Source organism: Eulemur rufifrons, chromosome 25 (assembly GCF_041146395.1).
Source record: "Eulemur rufifrons isolate Redbay chromosome 25, OSU_ERuf_1, whole genome shotgun sequence".
In the NCBI taxonomy this organism is placed as follows: Eukaryota; Metazoa; Chordata; class Mammalia; order Primates; family Lemuridae; genus Eulemur; species Eulemur rufifrons.
The window spans coordinates 8804171-8831026 of NC_091007.1; the positions used below are offsets into that span (position 1 = coordinate 8804171).

Here is a 26856-nt window from a genome sequence, read left to right on the forward strand (position 1 = left end):
GACTGGGTCACTGGACATGGGGATGAGGAACTTCCCCATGTCAGCAGGAGGTGCTTAGCAACATGCCGGTGGCCTTTGGGGTAAGGAGGCTTGAGGCCAACTAAGCTTTCCCTCTCTCCTGCCTGTTTCCCTTTCTTGTTTTGTAACACGTTTTAAAAAGCCCTCCCGGTGATTCTGAAGCACTCTAAAGTTTTAGAGCCACTGCTATAGAGAGATGAAATAATTACAAAGGCTGAACACAGAGTGCTGGGTCCCACCCCCATAGTCACTGATTCAGTAGGTCTGGCACGAGGCCCAGCATGTGATTTCTAACAAGTTCCCGGCCAGATGCTGATGCTGCTGGTTCAGAGATCAGACTTTGAGAGGCCCTGCTTTGCTAGAGCTTTGACATTTGCCACTTACTTCCTAAAACTCTCCTTCCTTGGCTTTCTGTGCCCTTATTTTCCTGCAGGCCCACCCCTTACCCTGGAAAAACCCAAAGCAAGATTACAAACACAGGCCCACATACTCTATGTGTAAAATTTTAAAGTTTAAAGATAAAATAACAATCTCCTTGGAGTTTCATGGTGCAACATGGCAGCCTATGGAGCAGTGAGCCCCAGCCCTGCAAACCCGGTGCTCTTCCTATGTGGGCTCAGTTCTGTGCTGCATTCGCTGGCCTCTTTCCCAAGTGTGGGAACAGCTCAGCCTGCCATCCAAGCTCCCTTCACCCACCCAACCCCCCAGCCACCAACAAACAGCCACCCCTTGGAAGGACAGCAGAGGAAGAGACCACGCCCGTCCTTGAAGCAGGCTCAGGACCTTGAGCTTTGACTACCAGAGATTGCCCAGAATCTGTATGGGTGTGTCCCCTCTGCCCTGGGACTTGCGCCTGGGACTTGCGCCGTGGCGGGAGGAGAAGCACAGCTGGAAGGGCAGGCCCGGACCAGGGAGCCCTCCTGCTTCAGGCTCAGGGCAGTGCTGCTTCCCTAACCACTGGCTGCTCCTGCTCACCCCATCTCTGGCCCTCTTCCTGGCTTCCGCCGCTTCCCCCCAAGTGTTTGTGTTCCCCAGAGTTCTGACCTGCTGCACCAGAAGTTCTTAATTTGGAGGGGTGTCTGTAGATGGGCTTCAGGAAAACACATGAATCCCCTGAAAGGGTATACAAAATCTCGAGTGTGTAAGTGTGTATTTTTCCAGGAGGAAAAAAATCATCATCTTTTTTGTTTTTTAAACATATTTCTTCAATTTGATTGCTAGAGTTCCTCCATTACTGTGAATTTGTCAACACTAGCAATTCTCAAAAGTGGTATTGGGCTGGGCACAGTGGCTCATGGCTGTAATCCCAGCACTTTGGGAAGCCGAGGTGGGAGGATCGCTTGAGCTCAGAACTTTGAGAACAACCTGAGCAATGTAGCGAGAGCCCGTCTCTACAAAAAATTTAAAAATTATCTGGGCACGGTGGCAGGCGCCTGTAGTCCCAGAGAATCGGGAGCCTGGGGTGGGAGGATCACCTGAGCCCAGGAGTTTGAGGTTGCAGTGAGCTATGATGATGCCACTGCACTCCAGCCTAGGTAACAGAGTGAGACCCTGTCTCAAAAAAAATTAAAAATAAAAGTGGCATTGTTCCTATTCCTGGGTCAATATAATAGGCTCAAATAATGGGACTGAGCTCATAAATGGAGCATTAATATTCCATTAGGACACAGAAAAAAAATCAACGCAGATAGATGGCATCAGGACTGTTTATTTTCCAGTGGTCCTAAAGCTGATTTTAATTGTTTTGAAAATGAAGGCAGACACAGTAGATAGAGGTACCGTCTTCTATGAAATGCCCTATTAGTAGGCGACTGCAGTGCCGGAATAGTGTCTGCGAGGGGGAAAAAGAACTTAAAAGTTCATTTGGCCCATCAAAAACTCTTCTGCTTTGAATTCTTTGCAATGACGTAGAAGCTAAATATCATGCTGCATTTAAAAACCGCGTTCTTAGTGTCATATACTAACACTATTTTTAAAATGCAAATAGATCAAGAGGTCTGAATTTTACTGAAAAAAAAAAATATTCTGCGAATGATGTGGTCTCCTGGGAGGTTACTTTCAGCTCTGACACCAGTTACAATTCTCGAAATCTACGGACCACCAGTGACACTGAAAACGGCGGTTTCTGGGTCAAAGACTGTCATCTGGCCTTTCCCTCGTTGCACGGATGGTGACGCGCAACGCCAGAGAGACAAGTCACATTCCCAAGGTCAGAGTAAAAGCGTACCCGATCTGTTTTCGGGTCCAAACATCTCACCTGCACACAAGGCTGGCAAAGCCAAGCGGAATAATCCACCAGCTTGTCCAGACGTCTATGCGACCGCTCCGTATGGTTCAGTGGAGCCTTTCTTTAGGTATACCGCTTGCAAAAATGCTCCTTTTCACCTATCTCAAATTTACTTAGGAAACTGATAAGACGCCCTCAAAGCTGCCGTTACAAAGTAGCACAATACTTCCCCACATACCTTGGTCAATCTTTTGAGACCACAGCGTCCGATTTAAGAGCCACAGGAAAGGGGTGAGGGCAGCGGCGGCGTGTGGGATGTACACGGCGGGTTAGGGTAAATGTCCGGGTTTCTCTGACTTCGTCGTCCCCTTCACCTCACACAGGCAGAAAATGAGGCTCAGACAGCCCCGGAAAAGTGTCGGGAATGGAGTTCAGACCTCAGGGAAAAATACTGAAAGGGAAGACTTAAACTTCGCGCGCGCTGGGAGGGGCCAAACACCCCATTTTACCTCAGAGAGCCCAAGGCGTCACCGAACGGAAGTTCCCTTGCCCCACCCAAAGAGGGCGCCCGATGACGTAAACCAATCAGATTGCTCTGCTGCCGGGCCGTGTTTCGCTCTCTCCCTACATCGAGAGTTCGGGCGCAGCCAATCAGTACGGCCCCACAGTCGCGTGCGTCTGACGTCAGGGCCGGGGGCGGAGTCCAGTTGGAATTTTGGCGGGTTTGATTGTAGACCGGGAAGAGGTGCCGGCGCCGGGTGAGAATCGCGGGTTCCCAGGCGCGCTGGTGGCCCCCGGGCAGCGGGGCAGGGGACCGCCTCGCGTGTCTGGGGGAGGGTCTGCGAGAGGCGCCGAGTCCCGGGGGCTCGGGAGGGCGCGATCTGGAGCCGGGCGGCCGCGGGGGCAAGCTCCGGACAGCGCGTGCGGCCGGGGCGGGGGCTGGGAATTGCCCGATCGTCCCCATAAGGAACCAGTTTTTTTCTTTTTAAAAATAAACCTTTAAAAATGCTTGCCAAACGCATGCCTTAGAAAAGATGAGGAAGTAGAAGCAGGAGGGAGAGAGAAAAAGAATGCATTGCCTCCCAAGCTTTGTAGATTTTGTTCTAAGGGCGATGGAAAATCATTAAAGAATTTCAGTTAAGGTAATACCATGATCTGATATATGCTCCTAAAAGATTACTAACGAAAGGAAAGATTACTGTGACTGTTGTATGGACAATAGATTACAGAGGGACACAGAGACCAACACAGGAAGCAAACACAGTCATGCGGGGCAAAGGTGGATGGTGGCTTGGACCAGGGTTTTGGCAGTGAAGTTGGAGAGAAGTGGGAGATTCAAGGAATATTTTGGAGATAGAACCCATAGTACTTGTTGGATAGCCCTGGATTTGAGGGCGGGGAAGAGTGCGTACATTTGTTCTAGGGGGAAATGGGGCTGCTTAGAGAAATGAATGAGACAGTTTGCTCCTAACTTCCAGAAGCTTACAGTACAGCAGATTTCCCTGTGGATGACACAATGTAGCACACGATGGGGTCCACGGCAATGTTTATTAAATTAATAAGAAAGCATCATAATGAATACCTTGACATTGGACTTGCCAAAGTCACATATATTATAAAGCACATGCAAGTTAAATAATAGCCTAGAAAAATTTACCTTTTTTTACTTGCAGTTTTAAAGATCATTTTAAATGCAAAAAAGGAAAGTGCACAGAATGATACAACTTTATCTTAATTAGCTATGTTAACTATGTCTCTGTGCTTTGCTGATACTATTGAATCAAAATCCTGTCCTGGCACAGTGGCTTAGGGCTGTAATCCTAGCACTCTGGGAGGCTGAGGCAGGAGGATTGTTTGAAGCCAGGAGGTCAAGACCAACCTGGGCAAGAATGAGGCCCCATCTCTACAAAAAAAAAAAAAAAAAAAAACCAGAAAAATTAGCCGAGTGTAGTGGTGTAAATTTGTAGTCCTAGCTATTCAGAAGGCTGAGGCAGGAGAATTGTTTGAGCCTGTGAGATAGAGGTTGCAGTGAGCTAAAATGACACTACTGCACTCTAGCCCAGGTGACAGAGCGAGACTCTGTCTCAAAACAAAAAAAAATATCCTGATGTGTCTAAGGCTGCAATTAAGTAGAATCACACACTAAGCTGCTATGCATAATGTAGACGTCAGGTATGTTACAATAAATAAAGTAGGATAGCAGCCCTAATGTTTAGACAAACCTCAATAATTGTTACTCACAATTCGTCTCACCAAGTAATTTAGTATCTTACAAACTACTATGCACCTCAACTGAGTTTCTGCAACTGTAGTTTGAAGACAAGTAAAAGAGGACTGGTTATATACTAGGAGGGAGACGGTGTTGGTGGTGGGACAGGAAGGTAAGAAATGGTCAGATTCTGGATGAATTCTGAGGTTAGAGCCCATAGGCTTGGTGGGATTCTGGGTTTGTTGGATATGTATTGTGAGAGAAAGAGAAGAATTGAGAATGACTCTTCTAATGTTGATTTCACACAGCCAAGATTTTCAACATTACTTATCTCCTGGGCACCTGAACCTCCTTCGAAGTTCCCTGTCACAAGTATCCTCTTGACAGCATGGATGGTAAGGCCTGGAAGTTTTCTCAATTTTCTGTTTCAAGGAAAACCACCCTTTTGTCCATGGACTTGTTATTTATTTTGTTTGAAAAACAATGAAAATGCTTCCCTACCCTGAGGTATTGTCCCAATTGTTCAAAAAGATGTCACTTCAACTGACTGTCACTTGTTTTAATCAAGTGAGATTTCTGCTGGCAGCAGTGATTGTGTTTCATAATAGCTGGCAGGTTTACAATGTTCCAAGCACTGCTCTAAGTTAATAATATGCTCATGAATGTTAACTGATTCAGTCCTCGGGCAACTGTATTTTGTAGATAAGAAAACAGCAGGGATGTTGAGTGATTTGTCACTGGTCAAGCTGGCATAGCAGGGATTTGAACCCAGGCAGTCTGACTTTGGAGTTCACATTTGTTATTGAAATCTGTTGAAGTGGTTTTAGTCTAGCTCCGACTTAAATTCTTATAGTCCTTTCTAAGGGGTGTGTGTAAAAATATTTAACTAGTAAAAAGATATTAGCAAAACTTAGCCTGAAGCAGCACAAAAATGATTGTGCTGGTTGTGAAGAGACCCTGACAAATAAAATGCATTATTTTTCTAGTCACGTAATTGAGCTCATTGTCTGAAACTGGATTTTTTTTAAATCCAAGTTTATTACATTTTGCCCTTAAAAAGTTGAATTCATCACACTGTGAAGAGACAGTAGTCCCCATTTATCCCTGGGGGATACGTTCCAAGACCCCCAGTGGATGCTTGAAACTGAGGATAGTGCCAAACTTTATAACTAAGTTTTTTCCTATACATGCATACCCATGATAAAGTTTAATTATAAACCAGGCACAGTAAGAGATTAAAAACAATAATAATAAAATAGAACAATTATAACAATATACTGTAATAAAAGTTAGGTGAATGTGGTCTCTCTCTCAAAATATCTATTATACTCTACTCACCTATTTTCAGACCACAGTTGACCGTGAGTAACTGAAACCTCATAAAGCAAAACCGCGGGTAAGGGGGAACCACTTATGTGAAACTCATTGCCCTGTGGTATAATGACAGTTTCCTGTTTCCTAGAATCACCAAATTGCCTACAGGGCAGTGTGTGTAATACAAACTATAACTTTTCGCTACGAGATGGACATGAAAATAAGAGGTGAACAGATGTGTGTGTTCTCTAAGAAATCATAAAGTCTAGTAAGAAAATTGTATTATATTGCTGTGTAAATGCTGAATTTTTGGAATCAGCTATCCTTTCTCTTCTTTTTCCCGCAGGGGAGGAAGATGATCTGTCTCTGCTGACCGCACTGCTGGAGGAGAATGAATCCGCCTTGGATTCTAACTCAGAAGAGATTAACTCCTTGAGCCAGGAAGATGGAGAACCTGACGCCTTTGATGAGCTCTTTGATGCTGATGGCGACGGCGAGTCCTACACAGAAGAGGCAGATGATGGAGAAGTGGGGAAGACTGATGACCAGGATGACCAGAAGGAAAATCTGGCCACTCTCTTTGGAGATACCGGGGACTTAACAGATGAAGAAACCCCTGCATTGCCACTTGCTCCTGCCCCCCAAAAAGAGAAAACGAATCAGGAGTTGCAAGGTACCCTAAATAATCTCTTCTCTAATCTCTTCTTAATAAACTAGATGGAGACCACCACTCTGACGGTTTGCATCACAATAGCTGCTGTTGCAAGGGTGGGGATAAATGACTGCAAAAAAAGAAAAGAAAATTGTGTGAGTTGGTAGATGAAACATTTAAGGGCAGCATTTCAGCACAGGCCACAGACTGTATCAGTGTCAGCTAGCTGTCACTGATTCTCTGCAGGATGGCCCCAACACTTTTCATGCTTCTTACAGAATAATAGTACTTTGGAGTTTGTGTGCATGTGGAACCAGGGACAAGGCGACAAAACTGTGACATGTTCTATTTGAGCAGGAGACTGATCCTGAACTTTGAGGCATGTGGTGTGTCCTTTTTTTATTCCTGGCATCTTCTCATGTGTGTGTGTGTGTGTGTATATATATATATATATATATTATTTTTTAAGTTATAATAAAATGCAGCAATTGGCTGTTTCTTCTAGTTTAGGAGCCAGCATTTATTATATTAGTTTTGATATTCAGTTTATGAAATAAGCCTCATTATTTCTTGACTCCTAAAAACGTAGTAGTTAACTGTGGATATGCGTCTATAATATCTGTCAGTGGTACAAATTTATAAATAGCTTTGGGGGTTAGGGGTTTGATCACTGGAAATAAAAGTTTGTCTCTCCAGGGGACCTCTTTGAAGTGTAAAAGTTAATCGTGAAGTTTAGGTATGTGATTATATTGTGGATCTGAAGGTTTTGGGGTGGGGAGTGGAAAACGAAAATATTGCCAGCATTTTTGTCATGTATAACATTTTCTTCTTCCTGGTTTCTAAATCAATGTATTTTTGTTTTCCAGATGAATTAAGGAAGTTGCAAGAGCAAATGAAGTCCTTGCAAGAACAGCTCAAAGTAGCAACAATTAAACAGGCTGCAAGTCCAGCCCTTCCGTGTAACTCCCCTGGTAAGAAGACTGTCATTCTGGCAATAGCATGCATTTCTATGATTAAGAAATTATAATACTACTTCTGCACCCAACTTCTGGCAAGACAGTCTTTGAGCCCTTTTCTAAATTGGTTTTATTAATTTCTTTTACTTTTAATGAAGTAGATAAGTCTCCACGGCCTCCCCTTAAGGAAAAGAAAATTCAGAGAATTCAGGAATCAACGTGCTTTTCTGCAGAGCTTGATGTCCCTGTTCAACCAAGAACCAAGCGGGTGGCTCGGATGCCAAAAGCTTCCGCTACAGGTGTGGTGCTTGGGGTCTCATTGGTTCTCACCACCCTGCCTCTGTTTACAATACATTCTGGCACTATCATGCACATGTGTTTGTCTTTTAGTGTGTGTGTTTGTGTGTGTGTCTGTCTGTCTTTGGGTCTGTCTTATTTCCACATTGAAAAAAGTAAGCTTCTTGGGAGTGTTATATTTTGTGCTCTTCTGCTACATCTCAAAGTGCTTAGAAAACCCTTAGGTCCTGGGTGGGTATTTACTAAATCCTTAACAAGTTGAATTTTTAAATTCTATAGTCTTACAGTTTTACTAGGACTATAGTAAGTATAACCACTGGATTAAGTTGTTATGCTGGAAATCGAGAGATTTAATCTTTAAGCTTGTGAGGTTAAAGCCTGTATTTCCTTGTGGAGTGGTCAAGTTTTATTTGAAACCAGGCCATATTAAACCAAACAGTCCGTTTTTTAGAAAAGACTTCTTTGCCAGTATAGAATGGTACTCAAATAAAATCCCATGTCATCATACACATATATATGTACAGAACAGAAATGAAAAAGATTGATAAGCCCTGTGTATTGGTTTTGTTATATTGCCCCAGTGCGCCCAGGGTGATTATTCTTTGTCAGACATAAGACAAAACGATCCTGAAATAGCATAGCTTAGAGGAAGCAGCATTTTACTGGCAGTATGTGTTCAAAAAGGCCCCTTTTTTTTTTTTTTTTTTTGGAGACAGAGTCTCGCTCTTTTGCCCTGGCTAGAGTGCCATGGCATCCGCCTAGCTCACAGCAACCTCAAACTCCTGGGCTTAAGCAATCCTACTGCCTCAGCCTCCTGAGTGGCTGGGACTACAGACATGTGCCACCATGCCTGGCTAATTTTTTCTATATATATTTTTAGTTGTCCAGATAATTTCTTTCTATTTTTAGTAGAGATGGGGTCTCGCTCTGGCTCAGGCTGGTCTCGAACCCCTGAACTCAAACAATCCACCCGCCTCGGCCTTCCAAGTGCTAGGATTACAGGTGTGAGCCACCGTGCCCAGCCAAAAAGGCCCTTTTGAATAGCTTTGGCTTATGCCATAATATTAGAGAATAGCTGCAACTTGTGTGTTCATTTTAACTTGACAACATGTCATGTGTTCAGTGTGTCCCTTTATGAATAGCATCCAACCCCTTAAGACCTTTGGCATTACGAGAGTGTTGCATCAGGCAGCGTCCAAAGTTTGGTTTTGAGGCGTGGATGGGCATAGGTTCTAGATTCTAAAGTTCTAACGTTGCCCAGGCCCCCAGTTTGAGAGCAATGATCCAAGGTCCTTTTGAGGGTAAATAGCACAATCTTTTGTAAGAGAGAGTGATATTTTAGTAAGGAAAGTACCCAAGCCTGCTGACCTTCAGGAGCAAGCACTTCCAAAATAGGAAAAGTAACCACATCCAGGGATATTTAATGCAAGCAATCGGCAGTAAAATACCCTGGACCCCTAACTCTCCCCCGCCCTGCCAGTGAAATGAACGGGATGAAATGAAATGAAACAAGAAAGAAAAAAAGAAAAGAAAGGGCGCAGGCTTTGGATTTTCTTATATAGAATTTGATCTGTGCACAAATCTCCACTGACTATTCACTCCTGAAAGGAAGCCTTTTACTCTTTTCTGGAACCTACCCCAGTACTTCGTATTAATATTTGGTGAATACTCAGTAAATGTCATTGCTTAGCGCTGCACTGTCTAACACAGTAGCCACTAGCCCCACGTGGCTATTTAAATTTAAGTTAGATTAAATTTAGTTAGAAATTTATTTCCTCAAAAGTACTGGTCACGTTTAAGTGAACAGTGGCCCTACATGGCTGGTAATCGCCGCTATAGCCAACGGCACCAATACAAAACATTTCCATCATCGGAGAAAGTTCTGTTGGACCGTACTGCCGAGATTTTGAGAGCAGAACAGAAATGGTCTTGTGGTCTTCCTTTTTATACTCTCAAGATTTGGTTATTGCATATGTCACTTGAAAAAAGGAACAATTCTGTACAAACAAATTTTGTGGTTATCAGTGCAGCTTTCTTTTCAGTTAATTCTTATGTTAATTTTCTAGACCCCAAAAGCTCATCTGCAAGGATGACAAGTGCACCCTCCCAACCACTGCAAACTATTCCTGGGAACAAACCTAGTGGGTTTGTGACTCGAGATAAGAGTGCAGGGACCCCGGGGAGCTCTGGGGAGACGGTCTCTGTGGAAGCCTTCTCCGGCCTGCGGCTCAGGTCAGTGTCTGGGACAGCCCTCTCCGGTCACATGCGCCACTAGATGGCTCTTCCTCCTCTTAGAAGATGGGAAATCCTTGCAGAATTGATGAAATTTAAATGTCTCATTTATTAATATCAATTAATGGTCTTGAAATAATGTCCAGAAAGATTAATAAGAATATTATAACTTATAATTTATAAGAGCTTAAAGAATGTATGATCTTTCTTGTGTGCTATATAAGCCCCAAATCTATATGTAAGGAATAACAAACCTTGCTTTAAAAATTTTGCTTGTTTTCATTTATCTACTGTAAAAATGTGTGCCTTGGCTGTACTATACGACCGAGCCCCCTGACAACAGGCACTGTTGCAGTTTCTGCCCATAACACCTCTCCTTCCCACTTGGGAAGGTGCCAGATAATTTCTTATTAGAATAATAATCTACTAATGGCTGGTATTTTAACCCAGGCGGCCTCGAGTATCCTCTACAGAAATGAACAAGAAAATGACTGGCCGAAAACTGATCCGACTGTCTCAGCTCAAGGAAAAGATGGCACGTGAGAAGCTAGAAGACATTGACTGGGTGACGTTTGGGGTTATATTGAAGAAAGTGACTCCACAGAGTATGAACAGCGTAAGCCATTTGATTGGTTTCTCAGCGGCTTTATTGCAAACTAACAGTGCATTCTCAATGTCCTTAATTTGTTACCTGGAGCCTGCCGGTATTTCACTTTGAAATAATTACTCGTAAGTTCCAGAGTTGCCACACCATCATTGAGTCGTTATCTATGGGGATTACATAAAGAGCGCCCTACTTAAAGAAGACCTAGTTGTACAAGTTTCTTAGGCTTTGCGCTGTCATTGTTTTTGCTGGCACATGGGGTTGTCCCTGTGATACTGCAATCCCTCCTGTGGAGCAGAAGAGCAGATAATCAGAGTAGATAATTGGAGCGTCTGGTCTCCTTTGGAGATCCCTAGAGATGCAAGACATCAATTGCAGAAGAGCTGCACTTGCTGTCCTGTGCCAGGGTGGTATGGTACATCGAATTCCACGGCCATTACCAAAAATCTAGCGAGTTTCGAAATCACAGTTGACTGGGGTATAGTGGCCTGGTGAGTCAGAAAACCTGGATTCTAAATCTTATTCTCCCTTTAACTCTAGTTATGTGGCATTAGGATGACTCTTAATCTTTCTTTTAAGGTTCTCCATTTCCTCATCTATAAAATGAATAAACTGACTTTGATTATATTGAAAATTTTTCCCCACTCTAAAATACTATGAATAATCTTTTTCATGAGCTCTGGCACCAGGGACTGAGTTTTCATTTGCTGGGTCCTGCTCTAGCTCTATTACTGTCGAAGTAAATGTGGACTAATCTGATTTTCATTTGATTAAAGTCTTAATTGCTTTACAAGTAGCTCTAATGACATTAAAATAATAAGGGTGAGCTTTTATCCATACTCTTGCACAAAAGCCCTTGTACAAATCCATGGAAGATTAGTTACAACACTGAGAGGCCAGGCAGTAGCTCACCATAACCTATAACCCATCCTGGGATACCCCTGGCCAGTAGCTTGAGTCAATATTATTCAAATTATTCCATTTTTTAAAAAAATCTATAAAAATGGAGATTGTTCATCTTTTAAGCAGCCAGCGTTTTGAGTTGTATTTCTTCGTGTATTTAAAATACCTCTGAAATGTTACAGTTAACCTCAACCAATTTTCTTCTAGTGATGCTTTTGTTTTTCTTCTAAGCTGAATAAAGATTTAGTAGCGTAGAGCGAAAACCTCTATTAATATTGATAATATAATTAATTAGTGATAATAGATTTTTTTGCTAAATTATTTACCCAGTATCTGTTCATATCAGTAAGTTATTAAATGGTGGTGTCATAGCTTCCTCTTGTCCTTTTAATGGAGTGTGTGTGTGTCTCAGTGTCCCTTGGAAAGGCAGTGCCACCCCACTGCCCATTTAGACCTGAGACTAGAGACTCTACTAACAAGCTTGCTACTGGCCTGCTTTATTTCACTTTTATCTCTAAAGTGAAAAGGGTAATATTAATATAATACTACGGCCTAGAGAAAGGACTAGGTTATAATTATCAGACATTCTGGTGATTGCATATGCAGGGTAGATTATGTTTGTATAGTTTTACACAATGAAACACTTGAACAATGGTGGAGACGGTGTAACTCACGGTTCGAAAATTGTTAAAAATAAGAATAAATATTTGTTCCAGGGGAAAACATTCAGCATCTGGCGACTGAATGATCTTCGTGACCTGACCCAGCACGTGTCCTTGTTCTTGTTTGGAGAAGTTCACAAAGAGCTCTGGAAGACAGAACAAGGCACCGTCATCGGGTTGCTCAACGCTAACCCCATGAAGCCCAAGGATGGCTCAGAGGAGGTAACGGTCTGTTTCTGTGATCTGAGTGATTGTTTTTACGATAGCTGAGTCTTATCAAAAACATCTGTATTAGTCCACCTCCAGAAAATGAGCCACGCTTTCATATTATTGAGTCTCCGTTGTTTATTCATTCATCACCACCAATAGTCTGAATTTCTACCTGCTCCGAAGTGTTTGTAACAACTACTTTTATTATATCTTTTCAAATTAGTTCCACGGTTCCTACAGTTTTTTGGACTATCGTGCTCCAGTTTCCTCAGATTCCTTACATAAATTTTTATGGTGGCATCAAGACAGCAGTGCTTTATAATGGAGGGATTTTGCTCCATAATTACTAACCATAGCTGCAATTTAAAATCGAAGTGAATTTTCATCGTCTCAAGCAATATTAGAGCTTTGCTCCTACCCACCGCTTCTCTAGTAAATTGCACATCTAAACATGACGTGAATAGCAACAGGCAGTTTCACTACGCTGACACAGCAAGCAGCTTTACTCTATCGTAATTGGATTATTATTTTATCAGGAAAGCAAAAGCTTCCCTACGGACTCCCACTTACGTCTAATTAATTGTCATTGGCTAGAACAGTCCCATAACCATTGCTAGGTCTAAGGAATGCTGGGAAGACAAGGAGCGGGGTCATAGCCTGAGGCTGAGCACTTGGCCAGCACAGACAAAATCAAGATTCTGATAGTGAAGACGAAGTGGATGCTGGGCAGAGAACTGAATGTGCCTTCTGCACCCCCACTTCTAAAACTAACAGCACCGGCTTTGAATTCCATTAGAACCAGAAAGCCTTCGTAAATCAGCACGAGCCAGTCTTTTATCCATTCTTGCAAATAAAAGGCCATAACTTTGTCTGCCTTTAACTCCTACCCTACCTCTTTTTTCCAGGTGTGCTTATCTATTGATCATCCCCAGAAGGTCTTAATTATGGGTGAAGCTCTTGACCTGGGAACCTGTAAAGCTAAGAAGAAGAATGGAGAACCGTGCACACAGATTGTTAATTTGGTTGGTTTCAACCTTGTTAAGATGGCTTCTGCTAAAGAAAGAAAACTATTAGGAATAAACTGTAGGTCCTTTAGCTGCAATGACCAATTTGGAACCGAGTTTCCTACTTAACAGGAAGAGTCCAGATGAGAAAATTGAATGTGTGGATAATAACTGCTGGTTTTAAAAGTTCAGGCAAGGAAAGGGCAGGGAGATCTAACCTCTTAGGAAAGTGATCTGTTATTGCTGCCCAGGAGGGATAAGAAAGACAGAATTTTAGTGTGTTCTCAATTCTTTGTAGTTCCAGAGATCAAACACTAATGATGAAATACACTGAAAATCTCATTTTAGTCTATATTTTTAACACCACTGAACCTTTTCTTAGAGCTTTTTTAAAAAAAAAAAAAAAATAGTAGCTTCATTGAGATATAAAAGTGTATAATTCAGTAATTTTTAGTACATTCACAGAGTTGTGAACCCATTACTACTATGTAATTTCGGAGCCCTTTCGTTACCCCAAAAAGAGACCCATACTCATTAGTAATCACACCCCAGTCTCCCCTCCCCTGCCCCCAATAAGCATGAATCTACCTTCTGTCTCTATAGATTTGCCTGTTCTAGACATTTCATATAATGGAATCACAATCTGTGACCTTTTATGACTGGTTTCTTTCACTTAGCATAACGTTCTCGAGATTCATCCATGTTGTAGCATTTATCAACGTTATATTCCTTTTTATGGTTGAATAATATTCCATTGTATGAATATACCCCATTTTGTTTGTTCATTCATCAGTTGATAGAAATTTGGGTTGTTTCCGTATTTGACTATTACAAATAATGCTGCCGTAGCATTCACAAACAAGTTTGTTTTTTGGGATTTTTTCAAGGTTCATCCTAGAAGTTGATTTTATTTCCATTGTAAAGAGAAGGCAGGCCGGGCGCGGTGGCTCACGCCTGTAATCCTAGCACTCTGGGAGGCCGAGGCGGGTGGATCGCTCAAGGTCAGGAGTTCGAGACCAGCCTGAGCAAGAGCGAGACCCCGTCTCTACTAAAAATAGAAAAAAATTATATGGACAACTAAAAATATATATATAGAAAAATTAGCCGGGCATAGTGGTGCATGCCTGTAGTCCCAGCTACTTGGGAGGCTGAGGTAGTTGGATCGCTTAAGCCCAGGAGTTTGAGGTTGCTGTGAGCTAGGCTGACGCCACGGCACTCACTCTAGCCTGGGCAACAAAGTGAGACTCTGTCTCAAAAAAAAAAAAAAAAAAAAAGAGAAGGCAAAGCGAGTGACTTAGGTCACCTTGTCTTTCTCTGCCCCTCAGTACTGCAGAGCTCTTCCGCTTGGAAGTCAGCAGGGAGGATTCTGCATGCAGAGTAGTCCTGTGGGAAGCAGGGAGAAAGGCACTGTGTCTGTTCGCCTCGGTCCCCGGCCTGTCCCTAACCCTGACGCAGCTGCTCTTCCTCCCTGCAGCGCGACTGCGAGTACTGTCAGTATCACGTCCAGGCCCAGTACAGGAAGCTCAGCGCCAGGCGAGCCGACCTGCAGTCCACCTTCTCCGGAGGACGAATTCCAAAGAAGTTCGCCCGCAAAGGCGTCAGCTTAAAAGAACGGCTGTGTCAGGACGGTTTTTACTACGGAGGAGTTTCTTCTTCATCGTATGCAGCCTCCATGTAAGACACGCTCCGGGCTGCTTTGGGGACAAGGGTGTTGCTTATCTTATAAGACTAAACCCAGTGGTTGTACTTTTCTGTAACTGTCATGGGATACTTACAGAGGTTTTATCTTAAATAACTCACTGCCTGTAACAACCTAGATTAGGACCTCATTTATTCCCAGGTCGAGAAGAAAAAATACAGAAGGGAGAGAGATTGAGTGAGTCTGTCGTGACGGGTCCTTAGACTCCTAACGTGAATAACGTGACTAGTCACTGAACGACTGTGCAGTGAAGCTTCACGCAGGGAGTGGGATGGGGCAGAGCAGACACCCGTGGCCCCCCTTCTGGGGGGGTCTCAGACTCTCCATAGGTCCGTGTCGCAGGTGATCGACAGCTTGTCATCGTATTATAGAAAGCACATCTGAGGACATGGCAGGCGGGGACTAGGCATGAGGTGGCTATAGGGGGTCCAAGAACAAAACAGATTTAGTTCCCAATCCAACAGGAAGGGGTGAGAGGACTCACACTTCCTGTTTATTTTGCAGCATCAAGTACATTTTTAAGATGTAAAAAGATTTCTGAATTTTTCCGAACTGCTAAAAATAATACATGTACATTATTTTTTAAAAAGAATATATACTAGCCAGGTGCAGTGGCTCACACCTATAATCCCAGCACTTTGTGAGGCCCACATAGGAGGATCACTTGAGGCCAGGAGTTTGAGACCAGCCTGGGCAACATAGCAAGACCCCATCTCTACAGAAAAGAGAAAAAAATTAGCCGGGTATGGTGGTGCACACCTGTAGTCCCAGCTACCCTGGAGGCAGAGGCAGGAAGATCATTTGAGCCCAGGATTTGGAGGTTGCTATGAGCTATGATGATACCACGGCAGTGTAGCCTGGCCAACAGAGTGAGACCCTGTCTCCAAAAAAAAAAAAAAAAAGAATTACTTAGATGGTGTTTTGAGAAGCTTTGACTGTTTGTAATAAATGAGTATTTCTGTGTCTTCTTTACCTCTTCAGAGCATTGGGATTCAGCAATTTTCATTTGTTGGGGGGGGCCCTCTTGTCATTTCAGTGCAGCGGCTGCTGCTCCTAAGAAGAAGATTCAAACCACACTGACCAACCTGGTTGTCAAGGGTGCAGACTTGGTCATTCAGGAAACAAAACAAAAACTGGGTAACTTTGTTTCTCCATAGTCAATTTCTTTCTTCAGTTCAAATATGCATGCGCACCATAGGTAATAAATATCCACTCTTCGCCTCCAGGTAGTGAGTAGCTGAGCTAAAGGAATCAAGCCTGGGTGGCAGGACATTTGGAAGAAAACAGCATGTTAATCTTAGCTGCGTCTTAGCTTAGGATTCTTTTTAAAATTTTGTGATGTATCTGGGTCTAACTCTTAATGTCCAGCATTGGAATCAGTAGTATTAGGTTCCTGGTCAAGCCTATCGGTTATCTTTTGTGAAAACAGGTCTTAGTAAGCCGGGCGTGGTGGGGGAGTGCCTGTAGTCCCAGCTACTTGGGAGACAGAGGCAGAAGGATCGCTTGAGCCCAGGAATTCAAGTCCAGCCTGGGGAACATAGCAAGACCCCATCTCTTAAGAAATAAGAAAAATAAAAATTAGGGGGAAAAAAAAAACCCCAAAACGAAAAAATTGGCCAGAGGATGCAGCCCGCACCCTGTGCTTATGGTCATATACAGTGGTCGGGGCCTAGCAGGGACCCTTATCCCTCGTGCATATTCCAGAAATAGGGTATAAAATGACCCTACAGATTTACGTGCTCAGTGTTCCGATCATTACTAGAAGTAAGATACACTTAGGATACTCTCGCAGCCCTAATAGTCTGTTGCTAGAGGTTAAGGATTCTTTTTTCTCTGGGTATTGCATCTACTTCATTTGCAAATGACTGAATCATGAGGGCAGTTTCAAAAGTGATATGTCGGAGGACCTCAAACTGAATTTTGAACCCTCTAAAGCTGATGTCTACATTGTCACAGGAATAGCCCAGAAGAGCTTGTCTTGCTCTGAGGAGTTCAGGGAACTGATGGAGCTGCCAACGTGTGGAGCCAGAAACTTGAAACAACATTTAGCCAAAGCCACAGCTTCAGGTACGGTTGGCTTGTACAGCTGCCACGTGTGTGCCTGGTCCCCTCCGCCCCCACCTCCCCCAGCACTCCTCAGTCTCTGGGCTTGTGTTTTAGGGATCAGGGGAAGCCCAAAACCCGCCATCCAGTCTATCTCGGCGTCAGCACTCTTGAAGCAGCAGAAGCAGCATATGTTGGAGATGAGGAAAAGGAAATCGGAAGACGCCCAGAGACGGTAAGACTGGCGGATTCCACATCCCCCGATGACGTCACTCATCTCCGGCACCCTCACATCGCCCTCTGGCCATGCCACCGCAGATTGTGGTTGGCTACATTTTAACTCTGATGGCTAAAGTAGTGTTCTCATAACCTAAATAGCATTTAAGGGTATATACTCCTGACTTACTCTAGGGACTCCTGAGACCAATGGGTACAGGTTAGAGTCATTATGTCACCTTAGGAGTGAAGTATGTAGGGTTTTTGTAAAAGGGGCCAAGCACCTGCTCACCTGCTGGTGGGTAGATTGTTGTAGCTGTTCAGGTAAATGATAAGAATAAGGTACTAAAACCAGAGAGTCATTTTAGAGGCAGAATGCAGGTGGAAGGTGGACGAATCAAAGATTCCTGAACTCCCATCATCCCAATAGTAAAAAGTGCTACTGTTCACAGGCTCTTTTCTGTGCTATACGATCCATAAATACAGCATCTTGCTCCGTCCTCACAGGAACTCTGGGCAGCGTTATTATCCTGGTTTTCCTAATAGTGTAACGGGAGCTCGGAGAGCTAGTCCGTGGGAGAGCCGAGTTTCAGGCTCACGTCGGGACTCTCATTGTTTAACTACTTGCTGTCCCCAATCAGGCTGCTGAAAGGCAGATGGTTCCGTGAAAACCAAAATCAATGATAAATCAGGAGGAGAGTCTTTGGGGACATAGGAGAGTGGGTTTGGTCTCGGACAGGTCAGCTTAAGGAGCTGATAGGATATCTGTAGCGGTATTCATGATGGGCCTACAGGCGACGTAAGTATATATGTATGTGGACATAGAAATATATTGTATATGGAGTTTGGGGCCTTTCGGGAAATGGAGAGCACCTGTCAGTTTGAAGCATTACAATCTGAAAATTGTCAGAACTCTGCGGACCAAAGAAAACATATCTTTGGGCAGGGTTTGATGGGTAGTTTGCAAACTCAGCCAAGAGCTGGCAGGAGCGGTTGTGTGGTGGCGGAAAACATACAGCCCTGGGAGCATCTGGCACTAGTCTCCAGTGTGGCACTTGTCAGTAGCATGCACATGGGCCGCAATTTCTTCATCTGTCAAATGAGAGGTTTGGCTTAGATGATTTCTGAGGCTTGTGGTTTTAAAATAGCTCTTAAAACTGTATGTAATCACTGTGCAAGTCGAAGTGCTTTTCTGTTAAGGACTTCCAAATGTCTCGTAGATGTTACCTCTTCCCAGGAGCCTAAACTAAAATGCAGAGAGATGCAATAAGTTCCTAAAGGCCCTGGAGCTAACCATAGGGCAGGGAATATGGTCCCCAGCTCAATTCAGGTCTGTGCTGTGTAGGTAATACCCACTGGACAGCCGATGGATAAAAACAGCAATCATTCTAAAGCGGTAGGACAGTTATGGCTTATTCAGTGAAAAACCAAGTAACAAAAGAGTTAGTGAAGCTAGTATTGTTCTATTGTTTGCTAACTTAGATTATGCACCGAGGAGGGGAAATTATTTTAGTAACAACAAGTTCCCAGCTGGTGGCCTGCCTGCAGCCTCCCACGCCACCTTGAGTTCTGGAGTTTTCCTCTTTGTAAAGTTCTGTTTGCATATTTTGTCACTGCATGTTCTTTAAAGATTTCTCCAAAGCTCCAGTGACATTAAGAGCCTGGCTGTGCCATCCTCATCTCAACATCCGCCTGCTCAATCTCCCCGGACGGGGGCCGAGTTCCCCAGGCTGGAAGGAAGCCCAGCCACGTGGACGCCCAAGCTTGGGCGAGGCATCTCAGAAGGAGATGATGTTCTCTTTTTCGATGAGTCACCACCACCAAGACCAAAACTGAGTGCTTTGGCAGAAGCCAAAAAGGTATCTGGCATCTCTTCTCTTGTACACTTGAATTTGCATTCTGTAAGACAGGGCTTGAGTTTCAAACTCTGTGTACTTACTTACAGCCAGGAAAGACAGACACTTAATAGCTATTTATTGATCATGATAATCAGAGTGAAAGTAATTTTAAATGATAGCGGTAGCAACATAATACCATTAATTTAAGGCAACAAAGTTAGTGCCCTTATTTCTAGACTGCCAGGTTGCGGGAGATAGCCTAGGGGAAGGTAACGTTTACAGCCAGAGACGCTGGCATTAGGAAAACAATTCTTGGAATTGTTGAGGTGAGACTGTAAAACAGTGATTCAAAGAATCCTTCTTTAAAAGAAATCTTACACAGATGCACAGTCCATTAACAGATGAAAGCTAAGTTGCTCTGAAGTGGGGGTGGGGGACACCCCGAACTCCACCTGTCCACTCCTGAGTCCCCTGACAGCCTCTCTCTCTTTCCTCTATTTAGCAGCTATAACCAGATTAAGGGCCATGGCTAGCTATTAGCAGAAGCCTTACCTATAGTAATATTAATAAGGATAGTAATACCAATAATAACCATTGCACATATTTATTGGTATTACTCTGATATGTGCACGCCATGCTATTGACTGTGTATAGGCACATGCTTTACATACAGTATCTCATTCCGTGTTCCATCCACACAACCATGACCTTAGAAGGTAGGTCAATACTATCAGCATCCCCATTTTATACATGTAGAAACCGAGGCTGAAAAATTAAGTAATTTGTCTCAAATGACAAGCTCATCAGTGGCAGAACTGGATGGAATCCTGTCCTAATTCTGTCTGATTCTAAAACTTCCAGAATGGCGATGTGGTCTCTGTATGGATCTGGAAGCCTGCAGCCTCGCCGATGTTAAACTAGTTGTATTTAAATAACCCACGACTGTATTCATCAGCTTATAGACCTGTCTTGCATGCTAACAAAATTCTGCCAGTTTCTCCTGGAGTACAGCCAGAATTCACTGGTTAATAACCAGAAGCAGGCCCGGGGCTATAGGTGCCTATCTCATCTTCTAGATCTTTACCTCCCGGTCTTCTCTTTTTTTCTAGTTAGCTGCTATCACCAAATTAAGGGCAAAAGGCCAGATTCTTACAAAAACAAACCCGAACAGTATTAAAAAGAAGCAAAAGGACTCCCAGGACGTCCTGCAAGTGAAGGAGCGTGTTGAAAAGAACACCGCGTTTTCTCCCCAAGGTACTGCGGTTTCAGAGTTAGCAGTGGGAAAGAGAAACGGTTTATAAGGGGAATGTTCTAAACCGTAACCAGCACCCCTGATACCAAGTCATCACTTCCGTCTCCCTCTACGCACGATACCTAAATAGAATTCTGCAGCTGGAACTGCTTGTCATTGTGTTTTTCATAAACACATTAAATTGCAATGAAATCATGCTCAATTGGAACGCTTGGGAAAAGGGTACTCGTCGAATCTTTGTGTGTATATATTAGCATAAAGATTTACTCTGAAAGAAATAGAATCCCTTTGTTTTAAATTGCCCTGTTTTTATTTTTAAAACTCCGAAGTTGGCGGTGTCATTTGGAACTCAAGTTTGTCAATAGGATTTTTGTTTATCTGTTATCATAATCAGCTCCCTATTTGAAGGTGAAGAAGAGATTCTAATTTTGTGGTCACATCTGTCACCACCCCATATTCTAAGCTCTGCTCTCGGCCCACCTCTTGAGAGCTTTTTCCTGCCGGAACCAGCTGGGGTGGGTCAAGTTTGAAGGGCCTTGTGGGCAGAGAGAGAGAGAGAGAGAGAGAGAGAGAGATAGGAAGGAGGCCACATTGACGAGGCACAATGGCTTTCTGAATTTCTCTGTAGCAACTAAAGCTCATTCTTTCCACCCCAGCTGAGGATGAACTGGAGCCTGCCAGGAAAAAAAGGAGAGAGCAGCTTGCCTACCTGGAATCTGAGGAATTTCAGAAAATTCTAAAAGCAAAATCCAAGCACATAGGCGTCCTAAAAGAGGTAAGAGCCCAAAAGGGCAAGGACTATGTCAATGGCCGTCAAAGCCAAGGTTTGCTGGTTGTAGGACCAAGAATCTCTTCCTTTTACATAAACCAAGCAGTAGCTACATGTCAGTTGGAATTTGCTTTGAAGAGCAGGAAAATTCCTAACACATTTTAGCTGTGCCCTTGTCCTTGCACTGAAGCATATCATTTGACTAAATATGACTTAAATAGATTTCAATATTATGAAAATGTTTGCACGTAGTTATGGCTGTGAAATTACGTTTAAATGGTTCAACACTGTTGCTATTTTCTGCCTTGCAATATGGAAAGGGACTTTTTTCCATTCCAGTCTTTTATAGTGGCGTTTCGAATGCTCCAAATCAGCGGTTAACCCATCGCTTTCAAGGCCCTAGTTGATAACGAGTATTTTGTATTGCTTCCTTATTACCTTGAAATAAAACTCATGGGTAACATAAATTACCAGTACTAGTAACTTCAAAAATATTAATACAACATTCCTAACTAATATAAAGAAGAAAAAAGGAAAATATTTATGGTAAAAATATGTATTTCATTATGTAAATGATCAGGCACAGCTACCCTAGAAGAAATAATGAACTAGAGGCTTGGATTTGTAAGTGCAAATGAGACAGCTAGAAATGAAGTCTCGTATAGGTATGTTTTCCTGATACCTTAAATAGCTGTTCCTCAGCCTCCCAAGGAGCTGGAATTAGATAATTTGTTTTTTTTACAAAACAGTGATGATCCTGAGAAACCAAAGCACAATTTTCCCTCGATATACAATATCACGGTGAACACTGGGGATATTCAATGTATGTTAAAAACATGCACAAGTATCACAAGGTTTTGTAGAAAGCAGTTAGGTCCTAGGGTTGTAATCAGGTTTCTTATCCACACGGATGTCCCATAGAACACACAGAAGCCGTGCGGGACAAGAGAAAACTCTTTGTTGTGTGGGGGACTGTCCCGTGCATTGCAGAATGTGTAGCATCCCTCGTCCCTGCCGACGGTGGAGGTGGCAATCATTGAGATAACACAAAAAGTGTTCCCACAAATGTCCAAAATGTCTCCATTTGGTACCATGACTCCAAATGGTCTGCTCTTGTTTTGGATATCAAATAACTAACAAGACAGTTGTAGATCGTATCTTTTCACTGGACTTGAAACTCAGAAGAGAGGCCAGAGCTGACCCCGAAGCCTGGGAGCTCCTCGCCTCTTGTGGCACCGAGGCCCTGGGCCCTCTTGCCTGGTGTGGCCACGCTAACCCCAGCATGGCGCCCACTTCATCATTCTACACTTCTAGGAAGTTCTGCCGGGTGCTCCCTGGGGAGGCCTTGGGTACTCTCTGTACATGGAGTCTGTGCTGGAGCAGTGGAAGCAACTGCCTCACGCACACATGGGACACAAGGACGCTGTTAATAATGTTAGTGGTGTTCATTTATATTTAGTGCTTTAAAAATCACCAAATGCGTTTGTGTGCCCTTTTCTGGCATATTTAGGGCTTGTTTCTACTTAACATCATCTCTTGGTTTGCCGCTCTTCGAGGTACCATCCGGCGTCCTCGAGCATTGAGCCTGGCCCTTCTGCTCTGTTTTGGTTATTACTGGACGGAGTCATTTGAATAATCGTCGAATTATCCTCCCTGAGCTGCCTGGGTGTGTGTGGGATTCGGTACCAGCTCCCCCGTGCTTTGTCGTTCCAGGCCGAGGCTGAGCTGCAGGAACGCTATTTTGAGCCACTGGTGAAAAAAGAGCAAATGGAAGAAAAGATGAGAAACATCAGAGAAGTGAAGTGTCGGGTCGTGACGTGCAAGACGGTGGGTGAGGGCGGGGGCTCGAGCCCGGGGACCCTGCTCGGTACCGCGGGGTCTCGGGGGCACGTCAAGAACCTGTGGGGGGTGGGGCCGTATCTGGTGACCTGTCGCTTTATGGGGCTAGAAAGTAAACGCTGTAGGGTGGCCAAGGACCTGGCTTTCTGCCTGACCCAGCCTCCGAGCTAATAATTTTCTTCTGTCCTAACTATTATCTTCATGTCACAGACGGTTATTATGGACCTTGTGCCTGACCAGAAATTGGGGGGAATGTGAGAAAAGTGATATCAGGGTGAGGGAATGTGAGCGGACCGCAGTGTCAGGGTCACTGATCTCAGTGTCAGGTGGTCTGGTCTCCTAGCAATGACCTGGGTGGTGACGAGAGCCACGTAGCAGATTGCCCTGAGGGCAGCTGATCAGTTTGTCCCCAAACACTCCTGACCGGCTGCGCCCATTCTGTGTGGGTTTGTGCAGTGCGCCTACACCCATCTGAAGCCTTCGGAGACCTGCGTCAGTGAGCAGCACGATTTACACTGGCACGACGGCCTGAAACGGTTTTTCAAATGTCCCTGCGGGAACAGAAGCATCTCCCTGGACAGACTCCCCAACAAGCACTGCAGGTACAAGAATTGCTTAGGGCTCTTTGTCCCACGTAGGCTTCTTCAGCTCTTTCTCCAGTTCCTGTGTGATTCTGTTTGCTTGGAACTCGGGGTGACCATCCTTGTGCCTCCTTATAGCTCCCGGGCATCCCTGAGACTTGAACGTTTAACCGAAATCCCTGGAAGGAAGGGACCCTGCCCTCTTCACTTTAAGTGTTTCCAACACTTAATACAGTGCCTGCCCCGTAGGACGCCCCCAGAAATGTTTGTCGAATAAATGAAGTAGGAGTAGGGTGGTGTGGTGAACACACGTGTGTTTGTTGGGGGCTAGGATGTAGTATTTTTTTTTCTCCACTCCAAGGAGTCGTTTGTTCATTTAACATGTCTTTAACATGTGAAGACAGTTGTCCCTCAGTATTCACAGGGCATTGGCTCCAGGACCAACCCCCTCAACCCCAGGATGCCAAAATCCATGGAGCTCAAGTCCCCTGATATTAACATCAAATAGTGTAGTGTTTGCACATAACCTATGTGTATCCTCTTAGACGCTCTAAATCATCTCTGGATTACTTATAATACCTAATGCAATGGAAACACCACACAAATCGTTGTTCTACTGTATTGGTTTTATTTGTATTATTTTTATTTGTTGTATTATTATTTTTTATTGTGTTGTGGTTTTTCTTTCCCCCGAATATATTTGACCCACGGGCGGTTGAACCGGCTCGTGGTTGACCTTATGGGTGTGGAAGCCACAGATGGGGAGGGTCGGCTTTACGTGTGTTTTAAGGGTCTCTTTGTTTTGGTTCTTACTTTTGGGGGGACTTCAGATGCAGAGGCAGAGCTGCTATGTTGGCTAGTCGAGGGGGCGTCATTTGCCTCGATACAGTGGTGACCCTCTGGGGTTGGGGCTAAGGAAACACTCCTTGGTGTGCAGCTTCTGCTAGAATGGGGGGACACTGTCCCCCTGACTGCAGTGATCCCCATCGTCTTCATGTGTGGGGGCCTGCACCCCTCCCCTGAACAAATCCCTCTTTCCTGTTTCAGTAACTGTGGCCTCTACAAATGGGAGCGGGACGGGATGCTAAAGGTATGTCATGTGCATCCTGATCTGTGACTCATTTTAGTGACCCATGCAAATAATGCTGAACCATTTCTTACCAAAATATTTTCATTTTTCCAGGAAAAGACTGGTCCAAAGATAGGAGGAGAAACTTTGTTACCCAGAGGAGAAGAACATGCCAAATTTCTGAATAGCCTTAAATAACCCTAACGTCAGACATTTCCCATGATCTTCTCTTCTCCTTGTATACAGCTCTGGAAGAGACAGGGACTGGCTCTGCATCACCCATGTTCCCGACTGACACCATCAAAAACAAATGCTTGTTAAGCCCATAAGCTGTGTCTACTTACTTTGCTCCGTTGTGTGGGTTTGACACCACATTTAACATGGACATTTATGGAATGTGGAAAACCAAAATATTGCTATCTTTCCTGTTCTCACTCCAATGACTACATTACTGCATTCACACAAATTTTTTGCCCAGAAACTGGAAGGTAAACCAAGAGGTGTGTTTCTGTATCTCTTGGTTATGGAGTGTACACTCCTTGATCTCAATGAAGTTCTAGTGTTTATATGGACAAAAACACAGGCAACAACATTCATTTGGCTTAACTCTCACTCAGGTAAGTGGCCTAATTTCTGGGCTTCAGTTTCCTTATGTGGATGAAGAAGATGGGACTAAATAATCTTGAAACGTGTTTTTCCACACTCATATTCTACAAATAATGTAACTTTTTTCCATCTAAATAATCATGATCATTGCCCTTAGTGTAGTTTTGATGAACTGATATTTTAAGCCAGGTTCCTTCTTTCTGTTCTGCTGTTACCTGTGTTTTGCTCTTTGAGGGTGATCAAGTTGCCGAACCACTTTGCCCGGAGAACCCAGTTGATCTGATTGTTATAATCTTCACAGCAGATTTTTTTGTTTGCCATGCCTTTTTCTGTTTAGAAGAAATGGCTTTTTAGAGAAAATCACCGTTCTTTTGAGTTTTGTTAAAATAAAATATAGTTTCCCTTTCCAAACAACAAAAGGAAAACTGGAGTGTTTTAAATGAGAATCATCCAGAATAGCAAATAGGAATCTTCTTACAAATGGTGTGGAATGTTCCCGAGAGGGCACTGGAAACATTAGAAGCTTCAGGTTGACTGACGTATAGCAAAGTCGACAGGGAGAGGTTACGCACGTTGGGTTTCTGATGATGATAGGAGTTAAGTTTGATGTTTACAACAGGTGAAATATTGTCTAATAACATTTACTTTTTTTTTTTTTTTTTTGAGACAGAGTCTCACTCTGTTGCCCAGGCTAGAGTGAGTGCCGTGGCGTCAGCCTAGCTCACAGCAACCTCAAACTCCTGAGCTCAAGGGATCCTCCTGTCTCAACCTCCCGAGTAGCTGGGACTACAGGCATGCGCCACCATGCCCGGCTAATTTTTTCTGTATATATTTTTCGCTGTCCATATAATTTCTTTCTATTTTTTTAGTAGAGATGGGGTCTCGCTCTTGCTCAGGCTGGTCTCGAACTCCTGAGCTCAAACGATCCGCCCACCTCGGCCTCCCAGAGTGCTAGGATTACAGGCGTGAGCCACCACGCCCGGCCCAACATTTACTTTTTTAAATCTGGAACACAAATGTATTTATGTAACTATGTCACCCGCAGCAGCCAATCAGAGCTTCTGCTCTGCCAGTAAATGGCGTCTCTGATCGGATGGGTAGAGATTTGGAAACAACATAGCTCTCAAGAAGGATGGGTGATTCTGTCTATCTAGAACATAGATGAAATTTTATATTTGAGGAAAGGAATGGTGATATACCTAAAGAAAGTAAGAGACATAAAAGATGGAAGAAATCACTTGGCTTAAGTTGGCAGCAATTTGTGAAAAAGCTGTAGAAACTTGGACAATTAAAAGGACAGCCATGCTGTTTCGATTTCCCAGGTCAAAATGGGAATGATGCCTACCACGTCCTGCGTAGGTCAGACTATAAATCCAGTGTATCCACAGCCAGTTCTCCTCATACGCATCAGTTATGGTCTATAAAGTCACCACCAACGCTGAATCAGTGACTGTTGAACCGTTATTCCTGGGGGAGATACAGGGTTCCTGCAAGCCTGTGGGCATAGCGTTCACCAACTGACCAATATATAGGCTTGCTTTATGTGTGTTTCTGTTTAAAGACACCTTGTTCATATATATCGTTGTGTTAAAGATACAGGAAAACTTATTTTCAGTGACTTACTAAAGGATGTACTATTCTCTTTTTTCAGTAATG

At 43.7% G+C, this 26856-nt stretch overlaps 1 protein-coding gene across 1 annotated transcript; it reads left to right on the plus strand.

Moving 5' to 3' along the window:
* The first annotated feature begins 4816 nt into the window (after positions 1–4816).
* Positions 4817–24792, plus strand: MCM10 (minichromosome maintenance 10 replication initiation factor). The gene is made up of 19 exons (XM_069458854.1): positions 4817–4849; positions 6115–6441; positions 7287–7391; positions 7538–7675; positions 9740–9905; positions 10356–10521; positions 12129–12296; positions 13190–13306; positions 14763–14962; positions 16024–16124; positions 16944–17054; positions 17148–17265; positions 18877–19105; positions 20194–20338; positions 20993–21111; positions 22819–22932; positions 23401–23546; positions 24573–24615; positions 24709–24792. The coding sequence occupies exons 1-19, from the start codon at positions 4843–4845 to the stop codon at positions 24790–24792; spliced, it is 2604 nt and encodes an 867-aa protein (XP_069314955.1). The 5' UTR covers positions 4817–4842.
* The last annotated feature ends 2064 nt before the right edge of the window (positions 24793–26856 follow it).

Coding starts and splice junctions, on each gene's coding strand:
- MCM10 (XM_069458854.1), top strand. Junction 17,055..17,147: donor AGCCAAAGCCACAGCTTCAG/GTACGGTTGGCT, acceptor CTTGTGTTTTAG/GGATCAGGGGAAGCCCAAAA. Junction 17,266..18,876: donor TCGGAAGACGCCCAGAGACG/GTAAGACTGGCG, acceptor TGTTCTTTAAAG/ATTTCTCCAAAGCTCCAGTG.